General features: G+C 35.1%; 1 protein-coding gene across 1 annotated transcript; it reads right to left on the reverse strand.

The window, feature by feature from the left end:
- On the reverse strand, nt 1–23641 carry LOC111046423 (sodium channel protein Nach-like). Its single transcript, XM_039444534.1, has 10 exons — nt 23334–23641; nt 20592–20795; nt 19381–19555; nt 17919–18064; nt 16067–16343; nt 9999–10272; nt 7756–7815; nt 5915–6050; nt 3088–3185; nt 1–449 (listed from the first exon to the last, which is right to left on the reverse strand). Exons 1-10 carry the CDS (start codon nt 23570–23572, stop codon nt 214–216), a joined length of 1845 nt encoding a protein of 614 aa, XP_039300468.1. The 5' UTR covers nt 23573–23641; the 3' UTR covers nt 1–213.
- Nucleotides 23642–27560: the final 3919 nt, after the last annotated feature.

The following is a 27560-nucleotide window of genomic DNA, read 5'->3' on the forward strand; positions in this document are numbered from 1 at the left end:
TTTAGGGAACTACGTCACATATCATAGAGAAAAGATAGCATGTTTGTCTATGGTCACATACATACTGGCAAATATTAAGCATATGCAGGCTTATTATATTCAATAAGGTATTGTGCTTATAGTGTACGGTGTTCTTATAATACAACATACCAGATTAATTCTATTATGTATGACTATTAAATGTATATTATTATGATATTTCATGAGATGTAGCTAATCGTATCCCGCACGAGCCAACTTTTGCTGGTAGTTTTTCATGACAACAAAGCATACTGGAGGCAACTGTTCCAACTTTTTTGGAGGTATTTTCGTCTCAGGCTCCTTCAAATCTCTGTTCAGCTTCCATTCGTTGTAGATATGAAATAATCTGATCGTAGAAAAATAAAGGATTTCTACACCACTCAGTACTGATCCACCAAAAAACAATCCAGCGATTCCTCCAATGCTCACTAAAAAGACAAAACATCACAAAAAAGGTTATTGAAAAGTTCTAACAATAAAAGCATCAGTGAAGAAATGAAAGTTAGCTTGAGGAATTTGAAAGTTCGTTTAAATTGAAGTTTTTATTATTTAAATTTAGAGAATTTAAACTATCACTAACCATCCCCTCTCTATCAAAACTCAATGAAAGGAGCTTATGAAAAATTTAAACTCCCTACACCACTGATGAGAAAAGAGTTCAAATTATTATATTATTCTGAATCGATACGTATTTTTGTGATTGTATCATTAAACTTTGTGTTTATCAAATACAGTGTGTTTATTGAATTCCAATATTCAATGTTTAATTAGTTTAAACAAATTCCTGGAAATGAATTACTATATATACATACATTACCAGGCTAGGCGCACACCAGTTAGTCAAGACAAGACAAGACATGATCAGACACGTTTAGTCACAATACTTCACATTGCTGCTTATGTCGCAACTCACACTGATTAGTCATTTCAATTAGACATGTCTTCATAAGCAACTTATGTGAAGTATTGTGACTGAACGTGTCTGATCATGTCTTGTTTTGTTTGACTAACTGGTGTGCGCCTAGCCTTAGGCTGGTCACACACCGATTAGTCAAGACAAGACTAGTAACGTTTAGTCACAATACTTCACTAGTTGGTCATGTCTAATTTGCAATGACTAATCAGTGTGAGTTGCGTCATAAGCAGCAATGTGAAGTATTGTGACTAAACATGACTAGTCTTGTCGTGACTAATCGGTGTGTGACCAGCCTTAGTTTTCCAAGGAGCTACCAACAGCTACAGTTTCTGGATTCTTCTACCCATATTACTGGAGTCAAATCCACTAGGCGTGGATACTGTAATCACTTGGATACTAAATCTCTTTCATGTAGAAGACTTCATGAATAAGTCATGGCTCCTTGCTGGTGTCAAGTACTCTACTGATTTGTGTTATCGGATGCTGCTGAATCGTAATGCTGTAATCTTCTTGTGACCCTCTCCAACTGCTACTTTATCACAACAATTTGCCAAAAATCTTGAGCTGCGACTCAGTCTTGCTTCGCATTAACTAATTTTAATAATAATTGAAATACAAAGAATCCGGAATGTGTCACACATAACAAAGCAGTTTCAAAATTGAAAAACTTAACTGACTGTCATTCTCTATAATCTACAACAATTGAAAATATCTTCACCAAACAAAGATTCTGATCTTTTATATAACATAGACATCTTATTAATTATATCTATTGAGAGAAGACATTATCATTTGAGCGAATTAATGGTTTGCACCTGAATAAGATTGCTAAGGTGAGAATATTATTTGAATCAGGCATTTCATGATTTGAAGGCATCTATTCATTATCATTATACATAAAAATCCTACTTTCTTCCATGTTCATTTTTAATCTGCTCTCTTTCACCAAAAGAACTCTTCACCCAACTGTCTTGAGCCTCTCACTCATCTTCCGAGAGAACCTATTGTTGAACAGGGGATAGAATCCCGAAAGCTTTCCTTATAAAGAATCACCTCCCACACAACAGTACCTACTTTTGAGGGCGATGAGCCACAGGTGGTTATTAAGGTTGTTGCTGGTGACAGCAATATATTTACTTGCTCGATGTTAGTAATGGTGCAGCACCGACTCTATTACGTAGTTGAATAGCGAGTTGTCATCACGAGTAGATAAAACATGGTGACAGGCTAAGTGCACCATCGTCCCGACCACAACACACAACTTGTCGACAGTCATTACTCCAGTCCGTTGCCATAGTTACCGCGTGTCAACAACAACCATTTGCCCAAGCAATGACGGCGATAAGATACCAAAGCTCTTCCCTCAAAGAGAAGGCTATCTCCTCACCCCACCCCCACTACTACGATCCCCGCTCAAAGGAGAAACTGCACTTTCTTCTAACAATGAATACAGCAGTCCTTGAAACTAACGAAGTGAGCGGCTCAGTGGAAGAAAATAGCCTCCAAACAGAAACAGTGTGAATCACTAGTTTTCAGGAAATTGGAGACGCTTCAAGTGACAATGCATTCTTCCCAAATTGGATTTGAGGAGAGATAAATGCTTAAAGATGGAGTCTGAATTAATTGTCAGTTTGGTGTAAGGTTAGCATTCCTGACAGGCAATTGGGAGGTACAGGGTTCGATTCCCGGGCTGGCAAATAATTTTTGGATAGTAGTTCTCATCGAATTTCCATCTGCTGTTAACCCTGTTGTCAATGTCTGCAGTAGCAGAAGTCTTTGGGGTGATTTGCAGCATTTATTTAGGATTTTCGTTAAATAATAATTAAAGATAAATGCGATTCAATCTTCCGAAATATTTTTTCGGGTGTGTTTTTAATTGCTTCAAGTCTCATAAATCGCTAAGCGCTGTTTCCTAAATGTTTCCCTGAATCGGTAGACTGGAATTGTAATGAGTCTACTAGCCCTTATGTGGGATTTATTAATTTAATTGGTGGATGAGTATTTGTGTTTAGTAATATTGGCAAGGCTATCATTAACGTCATGACTGACCATCATGACAAAGGGATTAGCTGATTGGAAAACGGATTATACTAGGGATAGGGATGCTCACAACTCACAACACAGTCAATACAGTGTAACTACCTACTTACCTATCAGATCAAGCCAGCCGAATAATACGTCTGACCTGTAGAGGATGCATGTTCTGGAGCGAAAGTGTACGTCTAACTGTATTTCATTGGATGAATTTCTGTTGAAAAATGAGAGAAATGGACTTACACATAGATTACAAATTCAACAAGAATGTTTTAAATTAAACTCCACGAAGAAATTTATTTTATCCGCAATTAGTTAACAATAATTTAATATATATTGTTTGAATGGATGTTTTAAAATATGTATTATGGTTATGAATAGTGCTCAAGAATGTTTCGGAAGCATAGGCCAATTCAATAGTTTGAGTTCGACCGTTTTGTATATGTGTATGTATGTCAAAAGTTGTAGAGGGAAAAGCATGTAACAAAGGTCCAAATATTCAGCCTCTAGCATGAGATTTATACATTTGCTTCCACGGTGATTTCCCATTTGCTGTTTTATTGGTGAATTGATTGAACGTGTAATTATTGAGAGTGGTCCCACACATCATCACTCCGAGTTCAAATAATGTATTCAATTTGGAAAACGGTTCTTTCCACAATATCCACCAGTCGCTGTTTTCATGAAGTAAACCCCAGGGCATACTGCTGGTTTTTCTCGCAACTTTTCTTTCGGATACGGAAAATGAGAGGAATCCAATTTTTCCAGAATCCTGCAGAACTGGACAATGAATAATTGATGGGATACTTCTGAGCAGTATTCCAAGTGGGCTTTATTATCATTATTAATATAACCTTCCTTAGAGAATAACTATACAGATGCTACAGAAGAGGCCACAGCTATTGATAAATAAGAAATGCACTTTTTTTAAAAATGTTCTTGTGATACAGCAGGAAACAAATATGCATATTATTTGCGTTCTAGAAAAAACGTTGTATGAAATATGAAGTAAAGAAGTGCACTTTGTTATTTTTTGCTCATGGCAAACATTTTCAGTTTCACGCATCGTACTTGGAGAGCATGATACTTCTGATGCTAATTGAAAACACGGTTCAAGCATTTTCAACTCTTTATATGGTGGAAAACTTCCACTCCATTCATACAATTTGTATAAAATTATGATAAAATAAATCAAATTTTATTGGATGTGAGGTCTACTCGTATATTAAGAATAATATACAAATATATTATCTATATATATATAAAAGCGAAATGGCACTCACTCACTCACTCACTCACTCACTCACTCGCATAACTAAAAATCTACCGGACCAAAAACGTTCAAATTTGGTAGGTATGTTCAGTTGGCCCTTTAGAGGCGCACTAAGAAATCTTTTGGCAATATTTTATCTCTAAGGGTTGTTTTTAAGGGTTTAAAGTTCGTCTTTTAGCATGTATATTCTTCTTCTCCTAATCTCTTAATTATAATTGAAATTTCCATATCATATGTTACTATAGAACTATAATCTAGATAGAGTACCTCTTCGAAACAGTTGTTAACTGGTAACTAAATTAATAATTTTGTCAGGTTGGCATTAAGTTGAGTTGACTTTGTTAGGTTGGCACCAAGTAGAAGATTTAAATGCATTTATCGCGGAAAAATTGATTGGGCACTGCTACTTCAATCCTGGGAATATTATATTACTATCAGTCAGGCTCGCTTCGCTCGCCATATCCGTTTAGCCAGCCATTTAGTATGGGGTCCAGACTGGATTGTCCTAACATATGATAAAAATGCCCAAATGAATAATGCAGGCGAGCGAAGCGAGCCTGCTGATCTTATTTATGGACGATCCAGTCGGGGGTCCAGGGGGCGGAGCCACCTAGCTAGACGGATATGGCGAGCGAAGCGAGCCTGACGGCTAGTTGTATATATATAAGGGTACATTTGGTACATATAGATGGGTATATATTGTTTATTGGGTACATTTGAGTATACCCAGAAACAAGTGATTTTCTTGAGGTGATTTGAGTTATAATCTGAATAAGAAAACATTTGAGCAGATCATTCATTTTTTTGTATGTAACTTGTATAACATGCTAGACAAATTATATCATGGATATGGTGACACCAAAGTTATGTTGTTGAAATACAATCCAGTTGAGGCGAGATTCAATTTATGTATTTTTGTACTCATAGAAAAATAGTTATATTCATATTTAGTGAGTATTTCTATTGTGTACAACTTGAACGTTGAGACGATAGATGACAGACAGAATGGAATCGAATCCATTACTGGAGATGCTCTGTGATAGCAGACCAAGCCAACTCTCTGATCAATCTATTTTCGCCGAGATGAAACACGTAATAATGAAAATTGTTTTAGAAGAGCAGCTCATAAATTTATCGAGAAATTCGTTTTTCCACTCAAAATGTTCCAACTGATCAATCTATTTTCGCCGAGATGAAACACGTAATCATAAAAATTGTTTTAAAAGAGTAGCTCATACGTTTTCATAAATTTATCGAGAAATTCGTTTTTCCAATCAAAATGTGAATATTTCAACATAAAATTATGGTGGATTCTACTAAAAGCGCTCCAGTAATGTACTGAACAACATTACTTTGATGCATTTTTAATTAGTCAGTAGGCTACGCGACATATAGAAGTACTTTCTCCTGGTGTTCAGCGATTTTTTCATTGATGCGAGTCCATGAATGATTTTTCCACATATAGCCTAATTCACAATTCACAATTCAGAATTACTTTGTTTTGTCTTGGGGGTTGGGGACGAACTTAGGATGCACTAATTTTTGTGATCAATTAGAGCCAGCATCTTACAAATTCCACTTTAATTTTGTTTAAATGGTCCTTTTGTTAAAACAAAATTAAAATGGTATTGATAACATCTGTGTCTCATTTATTCATTGTGAAGACTTACACATTTTGTGAAGTAGTAACTTCGGTGAGGTATTGCTGGGAAACACAATCGGCAAAGCAATTACAGCTCATTCCCTGTTGAATGTGGTTGTAGAAATGTTTCTGTGTTGTCTCTGGAACCTCGTAGTTGAATAAATCTGTGAATGGACGTAAATTTGATGTAATAATATACAAACTGCCTAGTATTTCAATGCCTTGTCACTTCACTTTTTCTTAATCCTATCATATTACGCGAGCAATTTCTGTAGATCTGTTTATATTTTTATATCTGGTTATCTTGTTATTTATGTTCAACGGATCTCGAAAACTGCTCTAACGATTTTCACGAAATTTGGAACATAGTAGGTTTATGATATAAAAGTTCGATTGCACTAGGTCTCATCCCTGGGGAAACTCGCTGAAGGACATGAAAAGGACAACAATTATTCATCCTTGGAAAAACAGATGATAATTTCGTCGTCTGTTGAAACAGAAGATGCGTGTGTGGGAGAGAGACAGAATTATTTCCAGCTGTGTAATCAATCAGCAAGAAATATTATCTAGAAATTTTAATCGACTTGATCAAAATAATCTGATTTGTTGACATGACATGATAATCATTCTAAACTAGAGTATATCATAATTTTCAAAGTTATTCATTATTTGATAGTTTTAAGTGATTAGTGAGTGTTATTTTTTTATTCAATTTGGTTTGTAAATAATCTAAATTAGGACTTTTTTGTTTTTAAATGTTTGGACAGAAAATTGAACCTGAATTCAATTGTATGGTACATAACCTACTTTCTGGACTATTTATAGTGTATAAATCAAAATTCGGGGAAGAAACATTTTGGGCTGTGCCTGTTAGTCCTTCCCCAGTAATTTTAAAGAATTGTGAACTGTTTATCAATAGTTTATAATATATAAATAACGGTGCCCCGATATTTATATTGATTCATAATCTGTTTCCAAGTTTTTGTTGCTTCGATAGCTTTCAAACATACACAATATATACCAGAAATGTTCTCTTTGACAAGATGGAGTCTTTGACTCCCGAACAATTATTTGAATGAATAAAAAAAGAATACCACTTGGTTCCAAATTGGTTCCACCAGGGAGTCACTGAACCGAGGTTTATGGAGGATATGAATGTACATTCTAAGACTTTTTTCAGTAGCTATGGATCATTCTTCTGCTGGGAATTGTGTGGTTTTGTTGCAGCGTTCTTAGAAGTGGGAATATTCTCAAAAAATGGAAGAAATTCTCATGGGAACGAGACCAATTATTCTGATCTAAACCGTCTCGTTAACAAGCGGAACTTGAGCAAACAAGCTTACAACATTGACTGAGTGAATGGTGAATGGAAGCTATTTCTCGAGAGATTGTCAACCAGTTTTCTACAAGCGAGCCTGAGAGTTTTTTACACATTTTGACAATTTTCCACTTCTGGAAAGCGCCTCAACAATAACACGCATATTGACCATGGATCTAAGAGAAATATAGGTTCATCGCATTCTAAGTCTTGTTAGGTGAAATCGAATACAGCATGCCAGAACCTCCAAATTCAAAAATCTATTGAATCCCAGACTGTATGAGCACCAGTGTTCCAGGTTCTGTCAGTTCAATTTTTTTGGATGGGATTGACTTCATGGATTTTCGGCTTGTAGAGCTAGTTTCTGTTGAGAAGGAAGCATATTGGAAGTAGACTACTGTTCTGGCAACTGAACAATCATTTTATGAATTGTTGATACTCGCTTATTCAACTGAGTTTATATTTGTATTCTCGCTAAGTGTTGAGTTACATAATGCATGAACCATTCATATAATTCCCTCAAATAAGTAAGAATCAAAGTAAACACTTACCATTATATAAACTCAGGCAAAGCAGTCCTTCAACCTTGCATGGTGGATATTCGGCATGATCTGCAATAACAAATCACTGTCTTCTAAAATGAATGACCCAATGGAGCAAATCTGTTGCAATTCTCCTTCACATCAACATCTCAAATATTCAAGATGATCGAATGAAATACTCTACACAATAAGTATAGGTATACACAAACACATTACCATCGTACCGTATTTTCAAATTATCTCCACAAATAAAATGATAATCAATCACAAAAAGTTGCATAATATATCTGAATTATTAATTAATGTTAACATAATAGATTGTTGAACGTTTTGAAATGGCAAATTTGAATTCCTTTTGAAATGAGAATAAATAAGATAACTCTGAGTAATTTTTCACTTTCTTCTAGAGTAGAGTATCATTGATATCAATTCCTCAAATTGCTTTTGCACTCATGACTTCATTATATAAGGTGAGAGAATGAAAAAAATCATAGTACTTGACAAGTAACATTCTGCGAAGCTGTTACTTCGGTGAGGAATTACTTCGTTGGGGTTGGACGCTTGCTACTTGAAGTTAAGCTACCCTTTAATGTAAACTACGCTTTAGTTAGCAGAGCTGCATCAGATTTATCATTTGATTAAATACACTAATCATATTGGTTATAATCTGCAAGATGAGTTCAACCTACAATGAGTTTCCTGGAAGAGAGAATTTCAAATTTAGCGAAAAAGTTCAATTAGTAAAAGTATCAAAAAAACATTTTGGGGGCTCTGAGAATTGATTGAGGCAATAAAATGCATGCCCATCCCTATCCAATGCAAAACATTTTCAGCCTATTTTTGCTTTATATTTACGTGGTTACGAGAAGTTATGTGCTGATCGAAAAAACCTGTAGAGATTTCAGGTACTCGCTTCCCCATCATATTGGTGAATAAAATGGAAATAGCCGCCGGGTTTTATGAGTCTGCTAAAGAATGGGAGTAACACCAACACCTATACACCTAACCCATTTTACGAGCCGTTAAACCTCCAGAATGGAGGCTCAGCTCAGATTGAAATTCGCATTGCACCCGCTACATGTCCAATAAGACCAGCAGTGAGACTGGAATTACAGCCACTAGTTTGGCTCTGAAATGTCTTTCTTCTCCTGTACACTCTATTATTACTCTTATTCCTCTTCGCAGTCTTCCTCTATTTTTATTAGTTTGATTCTAAATCATGTGCTCATCTTTCACCCTCTTCCCTCTCACTGTAATAAATATAGTAGAAAATTGTGATATTCTTTTAATATTGATGATGATCTACGAACTTTTTATGAGACTGCAAGGAAAATACGAGAATCACAATATCATGAAAAGAAGAAGACATTTTTCCAAGGAAAGTCATGTTACTTTTCAGCTACATAGTTCGTCGTTTGACATTTCAGTCTATTAGATTTTGACAATTTATGATTCACAGCTCAATAGGAACTATATATTCTGAAACCATAATTTATTTTTTCGTATATTGGGTGCCACCTACAGGAAACCGCTACAGCTCCAAGTTCTGTACTTAACAATTTTATATTTTCTGTATTGTATAGGCTAAGCACAAAAAATAAATCTTGTAAAATTATGCCATACCGATCAAAAGATAATAAGTTACTCGTGAATATGAGATAATTTTGGAGTCTCAAGTCCGGTTTTTAAGGACACTTATTGAATTTGATAAACCTTTAGATTCAATATTGATTCAATGGTCGATTAGATTGAACAATTATCCTAAAAATCAGGCCCAAATTTGGTAGTATATATATAATATTGATTCGAAACCCTACCATATTATCATAAGGCATATAACCACAGAAGAAGGAACCAGAAGAAGGATATGATTTCTACTCCATGATATAACTCATCAAATAAGGTCACATTCTGCAGTGCTTTTTGTTTTTGTTGACTTTGATATCAGATGAGTTATAATTACATCTAATCAACCTGATTTCTGCAAAATGATATTGTATTCCAGTTCTTATAAAACCTTAGTACTGAGGTTTGACAAACAATGTATTCAAGGAGACATATAAGGGGAACCCTGTTGTCTCCATCCATGTAAATGAATAAATAATAAATTACCATTGAGTTTCTATTCTGATTAATATTTTTTCTCTTCTGAATCTGAATAGCCACAGAGAGGCTATTTATACATGAACCTTCATCATAAACCTTTCACTTATACCTTCAGACATGAACTTCACCCTCGGACATAATATTACCTTTGGACACAAACAGGAAATCGGGAGAGCAGTTGCAGAACCGCACGGTGTAGCGTTGCCAGCAGTCCTGCTGGCAGTTCTTGCTGAGGTAGCGGTGGTTGGCGAGGCTGTGGCCCTCATCCGAGTAGAGGCACTTGCGCAGTGAGGGGGGGATGGTGCGCACCCTCTTCGTGGTGTAGATGGCGTCGCCCCACACCGAGATGCCTGCAAATGTGCCAGACGTCACCATCATGCTGCCTCCACTCGGGAAGGCCTGCGGGTTTCCCACCATCACCTGCAGTGTCATTGTTCAACTATTCACTGGACTCGATAGCAAAAATTGCAGCACGGGGCTCTATGATTAATGCTATTTCAATATAATTATAACAATAGGAGCACATGGTAGCACTCCACTACTCTGTCCATGCTACAAACTATGCAAGGAGAAATCGGAAAATTACAGTTTATCTAAAAAAGCTCTCACATCAAGCTTCTTCAGGTTGGGAAGCGAGAATTTATAGATTCTTGAGGCTTGATTCACTAAACTTGATAATTACAAAATTCTTATTTATCAAAAAGTATGAGAAAGCCTTTCACATCAAGCATCTCCAGGTTGGGAGCCGAGGCCAAAGAAAGGCTTGGAAGTAGTTTGTTTTGGGGCGACGATATGAAAACCGGCACTTGATGCTTTGATCGATCAGCTTCAAACACAATCATATTCTTCGAACCTTTTGTGCTCTTCGAACAGATCAAGTTTGTTGAACAAACAAAATTTACCGACTGCTTTGTCCTTTTTCAATGATAGGAAACAAGAAAAGGATAGGCTATCAATATAAGAATATGAATGGCTCTTATATTATGTATTGTGTATGCAATAGATAGACAGAAAAATCATACACGACTCATTAAATATGATATATTGTAAATTGATTCCAACCAGAGATTTCAAAACAACAGCTGGTGGAATATATGCGGCATTTGAAAATTATAATGTGAAACTTTCTCAGTCGAGAAAATAATTGAATGCTACACCAGAAGGCGTTCCAGTACACCAATCAGAAGAGAGTATGATGAGCTTGTAGGCGTGGCTGGCTGCCATTCGTCCGTTTTTATATCAATCCCGTTCTCTTTTTCACATACACTCTTTTCAACACGTAAACTCTCTCTCTTTAAGGATAGTATGTTAACGGGAAGGATATTATTGAGTATCATTTTCCAAGAATGGACCAATCCACCATACACATCACCAATATAGAGTAAGATATGAAGCTCTATTGATTCACGTGATAATATAATTATTACAAGTTTCAGATTTCTAAATCAGTACAATAGTTCATGAGCGAGTTCCTCGGCCCGTGGGGCTTACTAATATTATACTTATTCATTGTTATGAAAGATAGTGATGGTAAATCTTCATGAAATTGGGATTTTTATTACCTATTTGTTCAAATAGAGAAACCAGCTAATCATTCTTCTGTACCAGCTAACCGGTAATTCAGCTCCTCGTAATTTTTTCCAGTAGCCTACATTTTTCTATAGTGAGGTCCACGTTATAATGGCTGTGTTTGATTAGCAATTTGTATTGCTATCCTTGTCAATCATTCAACAAAGCGGATAGCGCTATCTCTCTCTCGCTTTGCTCTGTTGCCAGATCGTTTTTTAACAATGTAGAAATATAATTAATTAACAAGATATTTTATATTGATTGTGAAAATTCATTATGAAATCATTGAAAAATATAATTTCTTACTACTTGATAAAAAATCTGGTGTGCGCACTCACACAACTTTCCTTGCCGTTATGAGAATTGATCACCTGACGCTAGTTTTCACGCGCATCTCAAGTCTACTTATAAACAAAGATCTGAGCCAGCTGGTGACAGGACAATAACGCTAGATACATACTAGGTCTGCTATCTCTTCATAGTGAATCATTTAATAGAATCAACAGTTGCCAACAGTTTGCAATTGGATGATCACATTTTATCGAATTTCGAGCTTATTTTCAATTTTAGGTGAGAATGTTACTGAGCATTAATTGTAGAGATTTTCATGCTCAATCTTTTCCACTCAAATTGTTTCGTTTAAATTGTATCTGAAACCTGATAATTGGGAATCTAAAATCAAAATTTGCATAGATGGGCCGGAGCTCCTGAAATTTTCACAGATATGGGACTCGTGGTAGTTGATAGAGCTCATCAATGACTATTTTAGATATAAATTTGATCAAAATCGTTGGAGCCGTTCTCGAGAAAATCGCTAAAAACCCTGTTTTTGACAACATTTACGCCATTTTAGCCGCCATCTTGAATTGCATTTGATCGAAATTGTTCGTGTCGGATCCTTATAGTGTAAGGACCTTAAGTTCCAAATTTCAAGTCATTCCGTTAATTGGGAGATGAGATATCGTGTACACAGACGCACATACACTCATACACACACACACACACACACACACACACACACACACACACACACACACACACACCCACACAGACCAATACCCAAAAACCACTTTTTTGGACTCAGGGGACCTTGAAACGTATAGAAATTTAGAAATTGTGGTACCTTAATTTTTTTTGGAAAGCAATACTTTCCTCACCTATGGTAATAGGGCAAGGAAAGTAATATAATTGATTTATTTTAAACGAGAATGAACAGTTAATGTAACTGCAATAAAGCGATATCAGTTACGCTTCATAGAAGGCATTGACAAGACTGCGGATCGGCAACGTTGCTCTCCTTTCTTTCTCCACCATTATAACGTGGACTTCACTATAGTACTATTTCTCATCCCTTTTTCAACCGTATTAAAATTAGAATATGTAGAAGGAAAAACCTTCTGACGCTCCCAAAAGCTTGAAGACAGTAATTTTGTTTCTGGCGAAAATGACTGTATGAGGAGTAATGGAGTGTAATGCAAAGAGTTCATCTCATTATGTCATTTTTTGACGACGTCGACAGTCTCTTTTGTGCGCTTTTTAATTATCCATGTCGAAATATGAGGGCGAAAATAAAGTACATTAAGAGAAATGAAACTTTGCAGTAGACGTCCTTCATGAAGGGCTTCCTATTCAATATTGGAGCTGAAGACGAGGAAGTTGCAGATTGATGATAGAAAATTGATGCTACAATACTGCCATAATATTAGAACACAATCTTTTTACTATAGTTAACTACACGAAAATAGTGTGATATAAATTGGAATAGCTGAGTACGTCCTCACCCCCCACCGGATTCATAGGCGTTGCCAATTCGTCTAGTGCATTATTAAAAAGTTAACCAAATTCTCATTTGTAATTAGAATTGAATAACGTTGATCAACTCTTAAGCTGGGGTTTCGTTTGTGCGTAAATGCCTTCGTCGTTCACGACAGGGTCAGGATCTCAGATTAGGCAGATTTCACTTTGTATTTCACCGGATCTCGAGAACGGCTCTACAGATTCCCACGAAATTCAGAATATAGTAGGTTTATAATATGAAGATTCGACTGCACTAGGTCTCATCCCTGGGAAAACTCGCTGAAGGACATTAAAAAGATAATTATTATTCATCCTTGGAAAAACAGCTGATAATAATTATTTCGTCGTCTGTTGGTGATGGAAGTGAGCGAGCGAGTTCATGTGTGTAGGGCTGTGTCAAAATTATGACTCAGCTGTTGAACTTTTGTAATCATTCAATCAGGTACTTAGTGTCGGTTGCAAAAAGCTGGGTTACTCTCAATCCTGATTAATTCCAGTAGATCCATCTTTTTACTCTCCTTGCCCTATTACCATAGGTAAGGAAAGTATTGCTTTCCGAAAAAAATTAAGGTACCACAATTTCTAAATTTCTATACGTTTCAAGGTCCCCTGAGTCCAATAAACTGGTTTTTGGGTATTGGTCTGTATGGGTGTGTGTGTGTGTGTGTGTGTGTGTGTGTGGTGTGTGTGTGTGTGGTGTGTGTGTGTGTGTGTGTGTGTGTGTGTTGTGTGTGTGTGTGTATGAGTGTATGTGCGTCTGTGTACACGATATCTCATCTCCCAATTAACGAAATGACTTGAAATTTGGAACTTAAGGTCCTTTCACTATAAGGATCCGACACGAACAATTTCGATCAAATGGAATTCAAGATGGCTGCTAAAATGGCGAAAATGTTGTCAAAAACAGGGTTTTTCGTGATTTTCTCGGAAACGGCTCCAACGATTTTGATCAAATTCATACCTAAAATAGTCATCGATAAGCTCTATCAACTGCTACAAGTCCCATATCTGTAAAAATTTCAGGAGCTCCGCCCCATCAATGCAGATAGATTCCCAATTATCAGGCTTCAGATACAATTGAAACAAAGAAAATCAAGTGGATTAGATTGAGCATGAAAACCTCTACAATTAATGTTCAGTAACATTTTCACCTAAAATTGAAAATAAGCTTTAAATTCAAGAAAATGTGATTATTCAATTGCAAATTAATGTTGATTCTATCAAATCATTCACTATGAAGAGATAGCAGACCTCATGTGTGTCTCCAGCGTTATTGCCCTGTCACCAGCTGGCTCAAATATTTGAATAGTAGACTTGAGATGCGCGGGAACACTAGCGTCAATGATCAATTTTCATAACGGCAAGGAAAGTTGTGTGAGTGCTCCACACCAGATTTTTGAAATGGTCTTCTCTGATTTGGTTCACGTGAAGTTAATCAGGATTAAATGATGATGCGGATAGGTATGCGCACTGCAATTGAAAACAATGCATCAAATCTAATCGACCGATATGTGCCGTCCGTCCGATGACGATCTGTGTGCGCCTAACTTTAGTTGGCAACGTTGCACTCAAATTTACAATTTCCATCGGACTATTTTCGTGCGGTTGCCTATTATAAAAGCAATCCTAACAATAATGTTGTAGATTACATTCATAATATCCATAAGCTCCAGAGTTCCTATTATATTTTCTAAGATTAATTTTATTAATGAGAGACTATAATGATCCTTATCATAGACAAACATAAAATAGGAATAGAAGATTATTTTTTATTTATATGTTGTGTTGAGTTTTAATTGGTTATTGAGTTTTGTGGTACTACTATTCAAATTTATTTTGTGAAGGAAATGTTCTACCTGTTAGTGGTTGGGAAATTATATTGTGGTGAGATCAATATTGAGTAACAATATTTTTATTCGCTTATAATATATTAGCCGTCAGACTCGCTTCACTCGCCATATCCGTCTAGAAAGGGGGCTCCGCCCCCTGGACCCCCGACTGGATCGTCCAAAAATGAGATCAGCGGGCTCGCTTCGCTCGCTTGCATTTTTTATTTAAGCATGCTTTATTCCATCAGAAAGTACTGAGAAAACGCAAAAAAACTGAGAAAAACGCTAATTTTGCGCGTATCTTTAAAGATATATTATAGTCAACTCATTACACAATTTTCAGACCCTAGCTGAACCTCTGTAGCAAATTTAAATATTTTCTGTCTATTACATGATGAAAGAACTGAGAAAACGCAAAAAACCGTTGATTTTGGGCATATCTTTGGCATTATTTCAAATTCCTTCTATCTAACACCACATCATTACACCCCAGCTGAGCTTCTGTAGTAAATTTGAACATTTTCTGTTCATTTGTTCTGGATAAAGCTGAGAAAGCGCAAATAAACGCTGGAAAAACGCAGATTTTGGGCGTACTTTTGGCGTTATTTCAAATTCCTTCTATCTAACACGACATTATTACACCCCAGCTGAGCTTCTGTACTAAATTTGAACAATTTCTGTTCATTTGTTCTCGATAAAGCTGAGAAAACGCTGGAAAAACGCAAATTTTGGGCGTATCATTGGAAATTTCTCCAAATCCGTTCTTAGTGCGCCTCTAAAGGGCCAACTGAACATACCTACCAAATTTGAACGTGTTTGGTTCGGTAGATTTTTAGTTCTGCGAGTGACTGAGTCAGTCAGTCAGTCAGTCAGTGAGTTAGTGCCATTTCGCTTTTATATATAATATAGATTTTTCACACTACCTTATTAGTCTTATTCATTTGATGAAATCATTTTTTTGTCACTCAGTAATTTATTGTAGAACAAATAAAAAGTCAAGACTGATAAAAATCGCCTACCAGTATTCCAGGCTGAGTGACAATGCTGGGTGGCAGTTCCGCCCTGGTGGGCACTTTGATAGTGACCCTGAGTCCCGTCCAGGGCCCGGCTCCCGCCGTCCGGCGCGGTCGCAACTCCTTAGTCACGTGATCAGTGCTCTCTCCCTCCTCACCATCATCCTTCTCCTCCTCCGAGTCGAAAGTGAGGTTCTTGTAGAGGTCACTGTTATCAGGCACCGATGCCTCCGGCTGCACCCAATACGGCTGATCGTCATCCAAACCATAGTTCCAACTGTACCTAAATATTTAAATGTTCAATTTCTCCCTTAGAACTACTTGATAGTTTTCTTTCATGATTACTAATGAATCACTAGACAGTGAAAAGTGTACCAATCCATAGTTTGGACACTTGATAATGGTATGAATACCCAAACCGGTCGTGTCATACAGAAAAATAAAAAGGGTACTTGTAAGACTATAAATGTTGAAAGTGAATTCACCAGGTTTTATCTACTAGACTAGGTTAGTTAAAGATTTTTTCTTCTATAGTATATATATCATCCACAATCCGGCACATTATACTATAATAGTATTCCATAGTAACTCCATAACAGTAACGTAGCCACCATTTTGAAATGTGGTGTCCCCTGATCCGATTTTGGGTCCCCTATAGACATTATCTAGAGAAATTTGATGATGCTATCTTGGTTTTTGAGCCTCTTTTTCGGGCTCATGGAGGGGTGGAGGTGTTTTGACCCGGAACCCTTCCCTTTCGCTATGCCACTGCTCTAGAATTCATTTTTTATAATTTGTGAAGTGGGCTGGTAGTTTAGGATTTTCCGATTGGATGCTAAAAACTAACTGTACAAGAAATTCTAATGGATACTTACATTTTTCCTACACTGCTCATGCTACGATTTCGATGTGCTAATTGCAAAGGTTTGTTGAATGATGAGAAAACAACTTTGAAAGATAATTCTGAACTAAGGCCCATGTCGAATCGTGTGTTTTTTATATTGGCGAAAATATTTTCTAGTGCTATTTTACTTGCACTACAATCATTATTCGTCATTCTCGTCCTTATTTTTGGGGTGAAAACTAGTTCGGGATGAATAATCAAGAGTACAGAGTATAAGTAGTCTATAAATGTGAGATAATACTCCAGGATTTGATCTTAACAATAGGAACTTTGAGTTTCAATTTCAAACTTCAAACTGCGTGAGCAGGAATAACATTAGAATATCCAGTCGGCTATTGAAAAAACTAAAGCTTTACGAGCAAGTTGGCCAAAGCAAGGCAAGCTCTTTGAGTAGCTGAAGGGATTTAGTAGAACTAGTCAACTTGATAGTCGAGGAACCCTTGACAGTTGACAGCACAAACCTTGAGTCCCTCCTCCCTTGATACTTAGTCACAAGATTGACTCCCAAATCGTCTCGGGAGTTTTGCTACCTAGGCGTGAGAACTTCTTACCCTTGATCTTGCGGTTGGAAAATCTTGCTTGGAAATGTCAAATCCAATACACAATTTCGTCCAATAGGTGAATGTGATTTACTTTTGGTTGGATTCATAATATACAATCTAATCTACAAATTCTCTATTCATAATCTACAAATTCAGTTGTTGGGTCGTCCTAATAGTTCTGATCATGACAGTGTTGTAAATATAAAAATCATTATGAATTCCACTTTTTATAGAATGAATCAGAATTGAAATGATAAGATGAAATCATTAATTTCAAGAGTCGAGATTAAACATATAACCTTTTATTACAAATCCCAGAGATTAAAAAAATACGTAACCAATATTCAACCATTTCCCAGTTGGGAAATGACACTTGCATTTGAAAATGGATAGTTATAAAATGTCTACTCACTTCAGTGAATATTCAGATACATCAGAGTTGAATGAATGACAGAATCCAAATTCAGACTTTTGCACCTCGAATACTTCACAACAGTTGAATTCTTGGTTACGCCACCAGCATTTATACAGAAAAACTTCTGTGCATGGCCTCATTACCTGGAAATAACAGTCCAAATCATATTTCAAGCTTTTCCAATTGTCAGTCTACACCGCACTTTTCAGACTTTTCAGTCACTGCACTCTTCCTCTGATTGATTAAAATTACTGATGTTCAAGTACTCAATCAAATTATAAACTTGGGTTTACATTTCACAACATGAAGGATTAATAATGGAATTTCTAATCTTCCAGCGAACATAGTCGATAAATAATATGCTATAGAAGATGGAGAGATTTGTAGAAAAACTTGACAATTTTCTAAACTTTCTCAAGATTCAAGAAGAAGTTTTCCGAAAATTTCGTCAACCCATGAACGAACTTGACCCACATCAGTTGGGTTGAAGTTGGTAATCGATTATGTCAGGTACAGAGTGCCAAGTTTCTAACAAGGTGTAAACGCCAATCTCTATGTAAATCGTGGCAACTGCAAAGCAGCCGCAGGTTTCCAGTAATTGGAATGCTATTATAGTCAGGAAACAATGAGCGTTATTGAATCTCCCCTATTTGATGAATGAAATCAACTTGATTATTATCGTCATTGATGGAGGTAATGAAGTTTGTTTAAGTTAATGAGTGCAATACAGAGTTTCCTCATGGCGTAATCAAAATAGCCCACGCTAAGTGACCTATATGAGCAATACAATAACCAATATTGCAATACTGCTAGTTAGTTTGAAATACTACTGGTTCGACTGATGAATGCAAAGTTTTTATTCATACAAGATATCAGTTGTATAAAATACCCAACCATCTTGGTTTAGCCCCAATCGTTTTGAATTTAATTAATCTATGCATTCATTGATACACAATCATTCTCAACGTATTATGAATGATTGAGGAAGGAATAAAGGCTTATAGCCCAATACTGTTTCACTTCCAAATTTTGATAACCTAAGCTTTTTGATTGATTCCCCGCATCATCATACAAGATAGAGGAAAAATGAGAGATATTTGAGTTCATTGGTAATTTCGAATTGTTGCATCTGTTATTTCGTGATCCATTGTATGAACTCCAACTTGGAGGAAATTGACACTAACTAGCTGCAAAATGACATGATGACTGTTAATTTATAGTATAAAGTAGACAGTTGACTGATTCCTCATTCGTAAATCATTAAAATTGAATAGGAAGACTAGAAATTGTCAAACCACAGATGTATTGAGAATCGAGATACCGGCTTCGGTTGTTACATTATTATCAATCTTTGAAGGAAAATCTTTATAAATTAGAAATTAACTCATCACATTTTATTGAACCTTATTCGATAGAAATGATAAATGCATTTGACTCTGGATGCAAAGTAATCTAATACCTTCAATAGAATATCCGATAAGTTGACATTCCTTATTTCATTGAAGTTCTTCTTTGACATTTTGCGAACTCCGTCCATTACATCGAAATCTCCGAAAGTCATATCTGCCAATGCTTCCAAAAGTATTTTCAGACCTACCATAGAAGCTTTTTCGCCACTTGGAAGAGGAATATCACTGGAAAATATGATTATTCTTATAGAAAAAAGGAATACGGTACTGTCACGAATAGTGAGAGTAGTGTTTGATTGCAGTGTAACCTTAAATACATTGAGAAAGGTCATTCTTACAGAAACTCCAGACATTGGACGATGAAATATTCACATGTGACCCCTATAAAAAACTCTGCAGATGAAATGTATTATTGTGAATGTAGTATTATGAATGTAGTATTATGTACTATACATTCAATTATTTCCTTCTAAAATAGAAATACTACAAAACTACGATTATCTACGGTTAACAGTTCTATTCAATAAGTTCAGTCAGTCCAACCAATCAATTGGAAAATATATTCTCTCCCAAATGAATTTTTCTCACCATTAGTGATAAATTTCCACTCTCTTATTTTTTAACAGTTTGTTGACTAATTTAATGAGCATTTTTAGTCCGATAACCATAAAAAATTGACAACAATTTCAGAGGAATATTGAGAAAAATAGTAGCTTCCACACATCTTATGGATGTAAGAGTTCAAACATAATTTATTTGTGTGTGACTTATACTCACAAATAAAAATGTAGTAACTAGAATATTATTCAAATTAGCTGAGATTATTTGCTAGGTGGTTAGAACTGAGTACAATATATTATAGTTATGTTAAAACTTAATAGTTAAGCAAGAGCTTGGGATGACAGATTCAAATTCAGTATGTTGTTGGATTAATTATAATTATGATTTGTGATTGTCAATAATTTGTGATTACCCTCTCATTCCCATGGTATTTTGTTTTTTACAAGAATAAATATTACACAGTATTTTTTGAATATTCTCCATAAATTTTTCACTATCTGATTTCAACCATCCTTCAATGATAAGTCATAAAGGTACCTATTCAATTCAATTTTTTAATAGCTTGTTAATAGTTTTTACAAATCTGGTTCATGAATTTACGGATTCCATTAGTAAGAGACTATTGACATCGAATTGCTCATCCACCCAGCCTGTTTCTTGGTTTTAGTGTTGGATCATTGACATTGAATTTCTAATCTACCTTGGTTTTAGTGCAGTTACTCTTTTCCAATCGACTCTGCTGACGTCACAGATGGTCACTGATGGGAATGCCACGTTCGCATATTCATACTGAGTGGTTTCGACCACAGTCGCCGTATCTTTGTATTGGTATTTGCGCCAAATGTCATAGGAGAACCGACAGGTACCAATTGTTGCAAACACGGTCAACAGCAACCATAGAATTCTGTATCAAAATTTGAATGATAAATGATAATCATTATATCAAAAACTGAGATAAGATGAAGATATAGAATTTTAAAATGGGTGAATTCCTTTTTATCAATCATACCAGGGTAATGAGGGCTATACCAGAGTACCTTCCACAATTCAGTTGTAATGTTTTGTTGTATCCGTTCATCTGTCAACCAAAGAGATACAATAGAAAATTATCATGTAAAAACTATAAAACAAACTCTGTACATAGACAAGGCACCTCTTCGGTTTAAACAGAGATAGATTACATGTTTGTTTAAACTCGGAATGAGACGCTTTATGATAAACTTCATATAATCACAGATGAATTTATTATTGGTCCTTAGGGCTAGGATCGCATTCTCCAAAGTTGGTTTGACTATTGAATCCGTTTGATCCGTGAATTTTTGCATTTATTATAATGTGTTTCAATAAGGCCAGCTAGAATTCGAGTCAAATTTTTCGTTGATTCGAAACTCTTTGTTGGATTATTCACGTATTTCCTACTTGTATACTTCTCTCTAAAAAATGATATCATAATAGTTTAAGAAAATCTACTCTCTTTTATTCCAACCTATTTCGAATTCACCCTTCGTCCACAAATGGATCCAATATTGCTTTTTTGATACAAAAATGATAGAGCTTTGAGATAGATTTTGAAAATAATTGTTTGATGATGGATATCATGTTTTGTTTCTTTTTAATGGATATCATCTTTTTTCTTTTTTTGGAATACAGAGAATACCTCTTACAAATTCATTCTATCCCAGGTTTCAAGCCAGAAGTATATGAGGATATTATGATTTCAAGCTTCTCCCATTTACAATAATTTGATAACACATATATCTCGTTTCATTTTCTGGCATACAGAGAATACCTCTTAAAAATTCATTCTATCTCAGTTATCAAACCAGAAGTATATGAGGAATGAGGAAGTCATTCCTCACACTCCCACTAAAATCCTTCATTCTCTTCCTTATTAATTTCTACCATCTTTCAAGGAATCTATTTCTTCTCCTCTCCATTTTCCATGTCATTTTTACTAAGACTTCTCCGCTCCTTTCATAATGTGAATGAGAGTGTGTTGAGCGGGAGCAATATTAGAAAGCAGCATGCATACATGAGTTACATACACTCTGCAAGAGGGAAGTCGCTAGCTTCAAAGGAAAGTCGCGAACTCACGGCGTGGAGCGAGGTTAACTTATATTGCCAAATACTCTCCGACGCTCTTATTTATTGCTTTTTGTTAACTTGGCGCAAAGAGGCGAAGAGCACCCAACATAGGTGCTTTCCAACTTCTAACACACATTATTCCCTACTATGCAACACGTTATGTCGAGAAAAAAATGTTTTCATTTGAAAGTAGTTTTGCATCTCACATTCCATTTAATTTTGTCAAGCTCTTGCCTTGAAATTTCCATTGATTATGGATAAGAATGGCAAAGGTTTTTGCCATCTTATCTGTTGGTTACTTGAAAGTTCTAGAGGCTACTCTTTCATTCTATTCTTGGACCCAACCCCAGTTTTGGCAGCCTATATTATCAGGCACACTTCTCGCTTTTTAAAAAAATGCATCCTTCAATTTCTGTATGTGTATGGCTATAGAGACTTTTCTATTTTCACCAAATGTGTGTACCTTATCAGAGCAATAGCTAACAGGGGTCTGGCAAACAACTCTGCAATGAACAACTATTTATGGGCGAGTTGTTAGCTAATGGCTCTGTTAGCTATGGGTGACTTTATACAGCGACTTTGCAATCGGGCATTTATCAATCAAATTATGTAAGTGATGTAGCTACACTAGTGGAGTAGTACTTGTTTCATGAAGCTCATTGTTACCTTCAAAAAATATTTTTGATCTCGCAGTTCTGCTTGAGTAGTCAACAACATTTCGGATACATGCCAATCCCAGTGCATGGCGATCGAATAAGGCCATTCTATCATAGAATAGAAAATTCAGTTTAATGGTAGAATTTTTGGTGACAGTATGAGGTGAAACTAAGTAGTCTGTAGTGAAGAGATCCAAGGGAATGTGTACTAATATTGAGTATGCCTTGAAATAGTCAATTCCAATTTTTAATAGATTAATTCAATTTCAATTTTAATGAATAATAGATAATTCTTCAACCATTGATTATTATTACTGTTAGGGGAATATAATATGTATCCTCTAGAATCTAGAGTCTATAGATTGGTTATATGCAAAATGAAGAATTTTATGTTAATTTTACCTCATATAATATGAAATAGTCAATGAATGATTATTGTCATCATTGACAATCATTGACTATTTAATGTTGATAGAAAATGACTAATGTTGGTAGTCATTGACTTTTGTAAATAGAATAGAATGACTACGTTTATTTTTGACCCAGGAGGGCGAAGTTAGGGTGCAGTCGGCTCTCTCTTACACTTAACCCTCAAAGTCAATGAATGATTTCAGTATTCAAATGAATTTAACACAGAAGTGAACTCATTTAGATTTAATATTTTTGTCACAGGGCTTCATGAATATATTTTGATGACTGACCTTTCATACGGCCGTCTGTCCATCCTTGTGATATGTGCCAATCCATGCAGTGAACAATTGCGGCAGAACTCCTCAAGAACTGTCGACAGAAAGCTTTCTTTTATCTGCTCTTTCAACTCGTTTTGAATCTTATTGACGATGCCATTGCGTACCTTATTCCTACGCAACAGGCGAATAATTCTTACAGACTGCAGTTTGCCTTTGATGTTGGCGTTCGATTTTCTCACAACAATCACCATTGCTAACCAATAATATCTGGAAGGGTAAGAATAGTATAGAAATGATGTATAGAAATAGTATAGAATATGTTTGAAGAATTCTTCTTTACAGAATACATCAATAACATATTTTTATTTTGAATTATTGATGAGATTGTATCCACTTTGGTGATTCAACACTTTTTCAAGATAAGGGCTTTTTTCTTAAAGAAGTTCTTATGATCGTGACATCAATACTTAGAAATGCGGATACATTTTATGTATACAATCAATCACAATTTATTATTTATTATATTGTATTCAATAATTTATTATATTGTACTCTCAAGTAAGAAAGCTGCAGTCATGAAGATTCCAATGATATGTTCTTTTTCAGTGGATTTTTTTTATCTCTGAAGCATAATATAGGATTCAAAAATTTCAGATAGAGTCTATTTTGTAGAATCAGTGAAGGTGCGTTTATACCAAAGTAATTAACAAAATGTTTATTTCTCCGTCCTTATAGATTCTATTAGATTGATCGAAACTTGACAAACACTTATGTTCATCATGTGTATTGATAAGTTATGTTCAATCTAATAGAATCTATAAGGACGGAGAAATAAACATTTTGTTAATAACTATGGTGAAAACGCAGCTTAAGAAAAGTAAAATTAAGTCAGGAGTAAAGTTATAACTTCTCAATAGCAGCTGTAGATATAACGTTATATCTCCTGTTTGAAAACAGAGTAGAGTAGAGAGGAAGAAAGAAAAATGTAGGCTTGCTGATGAGGCTTGCTTGAGATCATATAAAATATCAATGTGATTTTTCATGCTGTATGATGAATCACTGTGTTTAATCGCACATAAATTGTTTTGCTCTCGTCTATTTTAATTAAAAAGGCACTCGATAATTGATAATCATGTCACCCTCGAACACTAACGTAATTAATTAAATTTATGAAGCTTTTGATTTGTGAAATCAAACCTTCAGAGAATATAATAGACAGATAATAGCAATTTCATCAGCTCCAAAATAGAGACTCATAAATCAAATGTTTCAATAGTAGACTATTAATGAATTAATTCGTGTGTAAACAAGTCCTTGAATTGTGATCTTTCAAATGCTATGATAACATTACAATAACAATAGAGCTCCAAGTAATTGTTTTATTCAAAATAATATTCTGGTTTTCACTTTTATGTGATATCTTCACGATTATTTATACAGTACTAATCATCAATCTAATTTTAGCAATGAACAAATAAGTATGATGCAGGGAAACTCATAACTGACTTTTTGGATACAAGCTCATTCCTGGATGTGTTGGTATTTTCTGTTAGAATGTAACCTACCACAAATTTCACCATCATAAATAATAGAACTCTACTTTAATGAAACACTTTTATAAAAAGAATATTACACTCATATTTTTAATTTTTAGTTTACAATGAATATATATTTCTAATTTGTTTGATAGAAAACGTAGAATTTCACCAAGTTCAAACAGAGACAAATAATCTAGGTTAGTAATTGTTGAACAGTAACTTTGCTCTATGGTTCAACCTAATATCCAATTCAAATGAAAGAAGCCCATTCTCAATTGTTATTCATGAACAAATAATGAGCTGGAGATATTGTAATGGTAATGAACAGTGGACAATTTATTTCGAATCAACATCACCTCGAAGTTTGTCATACAACACAATTTTCGATTTCCCGAGGCGACCAATGAAAAATCAGTCAAGCGTTTCACATGACATGTGAATGCTTCCATTTACAGAGAATAAATTCTCCACTGGTGTTTGGGAAGCAACGAGAAGCAATATAATGAATTTCTTCCCATCTTCTCATACGAATAGTCTTACATAGTTTTTTTAGAAAAACTCTAAAATTTGACCACTCTGAAAATTTTAATATTCAACTAAAATGTAACATAATTTGATAAAATTCAGGGTGGGTAGGAATGGTAAATCAACATAATAATCACAATGATTATAGTAGCTTTGAATAAATAATTCTGAACTTGTAATTAACTTATTTGCCAAAAAATAAAATCATGTTTGTCATATATTGTTAATGTAAAAAGGGATGATACCGTACTGTCCAATGCTTTGAGATCGCGGCTGTGTTTGGTTGAGCCATTTGAACGGCTCATATAATTCAACATCTTGGTTGATTCAACTAATATCTTGAACTGCTTCAATATCTTGAACTGCACTTCAGTCAGCCAATAAAACTTATTCATTTGTGAGGATTATCAAGATGAATTCTATTTCAATTTATAATTACTATAATCAATTGTGTTTTGTGCCACATTACAATATCTCAATCCTATACTATTAAACGAACAGTTTCTGTTTATATGTTTAGATGTTCAGATGTTAGTAGTTTACCGGATCTCGAAAACGGCTCTAACGATTCTCACGAGATTCAGAACAAAGTAGGTTTATAATATAAAAATTCGATTGCACTATGTCTCATCCCTGGGAAAAATCGCTGAAGTACATTGAAAGGATAATTATTATTCATCCTTGGAAAAAAATCTGATAATAATTATTTCTTCGTCTGTTGATAATGGAAGTGAGTAGTAATTTAAATGTCAATGTAATTTGCGATGGATAACAACTAGTAACAGTTACGATTCAGTTATGATTAAATAACATATAAAAATAATCATAATCATAACATCAGTTATGATTATGATAACAGTTATGATTCAAAGAGACTGTTTGTTGTGTCCAGGGATTTTCATCACTGCATAGAAATGATGCTATGTGATTATTGATGTTTAGAATCAAGCTTGTTGAAAGATTTTGCATTGAGTACATCGGTAATGTTTTCAGAACTATGACAAAAGAAAGGAAGCAATCAGTTTTTATTTATTGAATCTATTTCTATTATTATTGGCTAAGAATTTGAGATTATTATTATTTCTTTCAATTGTTTTATGTGTTAGTATTGTTGTATGTAAATATGTTAGAATAGCTTATGCTTGTAAACTACAGCAGTAGAAAGTCAACTTTTTCTTTCTTGTATTGTGCCTATTGTTGTAATGACTCCTCGTCTAAACACAGACTTGTTCCATATTAGTTATTTTCAGGGAATATATTGTAAAATGTACTTTCTGGATATAAATTGAATTTGAATTTGTATTTTCAATGAAGTTATCACTAGTGACTTGTAAAGGATTTCCTGCTTAAGCCCCTCGTAAACAACCTTGTAAGAGATGGATTAAAATCAAATAGGATTATAGTCATCACCTCTGAACATTTGTGAAAACAAACATTTTTTTAGAACTTTCATCGATTTCCCCTGTGTAAGCTGCAGTTCTTCACGTATATTTCAACACAGCTTTCACATCCGTATTCAATATACAGGGTAGAATTCTTAGTAAGCGCTGGAATTCCGGGAAGAGATGTGGAAAATTGTCGAATGAGGCGTATCAAGTGGGATTATTGATTTCTAAACCATGGATGAATGTTGTTGGAAAGTACTTTTGGGCACCTTTTTCCATGAAAAATGGAAACCCTGATTCTTCAATAGCGATCTTATCTGAGAAAAATCGGATTGATGAGAATAGTTAGTTAGGCGAGTTATCAAAGAAGCTGATAATCTGATTCATGAATTCTTTGTGAAGCAATTTATTCAGAGAGATTTTATTTCAGTAATTGGAATAATGCATTAAATCCAGTGAGTTCAGTTATTGGAATCTTGATGAATTCGTTGTAGCGACACGTCACATAAATCTAATTTTTTCACACCGTGTACCATACCTTAAGAGTTGAGGGACTATAAATTTAAGTGAACGGATAAAAAAAGAGAATATTTATTTCACTATACTCTGTACAAAATTACTTTTGACTTGGGATGGACATGCGCAGCAAAGGAGGCATAGAGCGGTAAGGATACAACGGCGGCGATGTTGCCGTTTCAGAACCGGCCAGCGTTCTCTTATTTCTAGTGAGTATTCAAGCGCTCATGCTAAACTTACGAAGTTTCCTCTCTGCAAGCACTGACTCGACTGAA

This window comes from Nilaparvata lugens, chromosome 1 (genome assembly GCF_014356525.2).
Source record: "Nilaparvata lugens isolate BPH chromosome 1, ASM1435652v1, whole genome shotgun sequence".
In the NCBI taxonomy this organism is placed as follows: domain Eukaryota; kingdom Metazoa; phylum Arthropoda; class Insecta; order Hemiptera; family Delphacidae; genus Nilaparvata; species Nilaparvata lugens.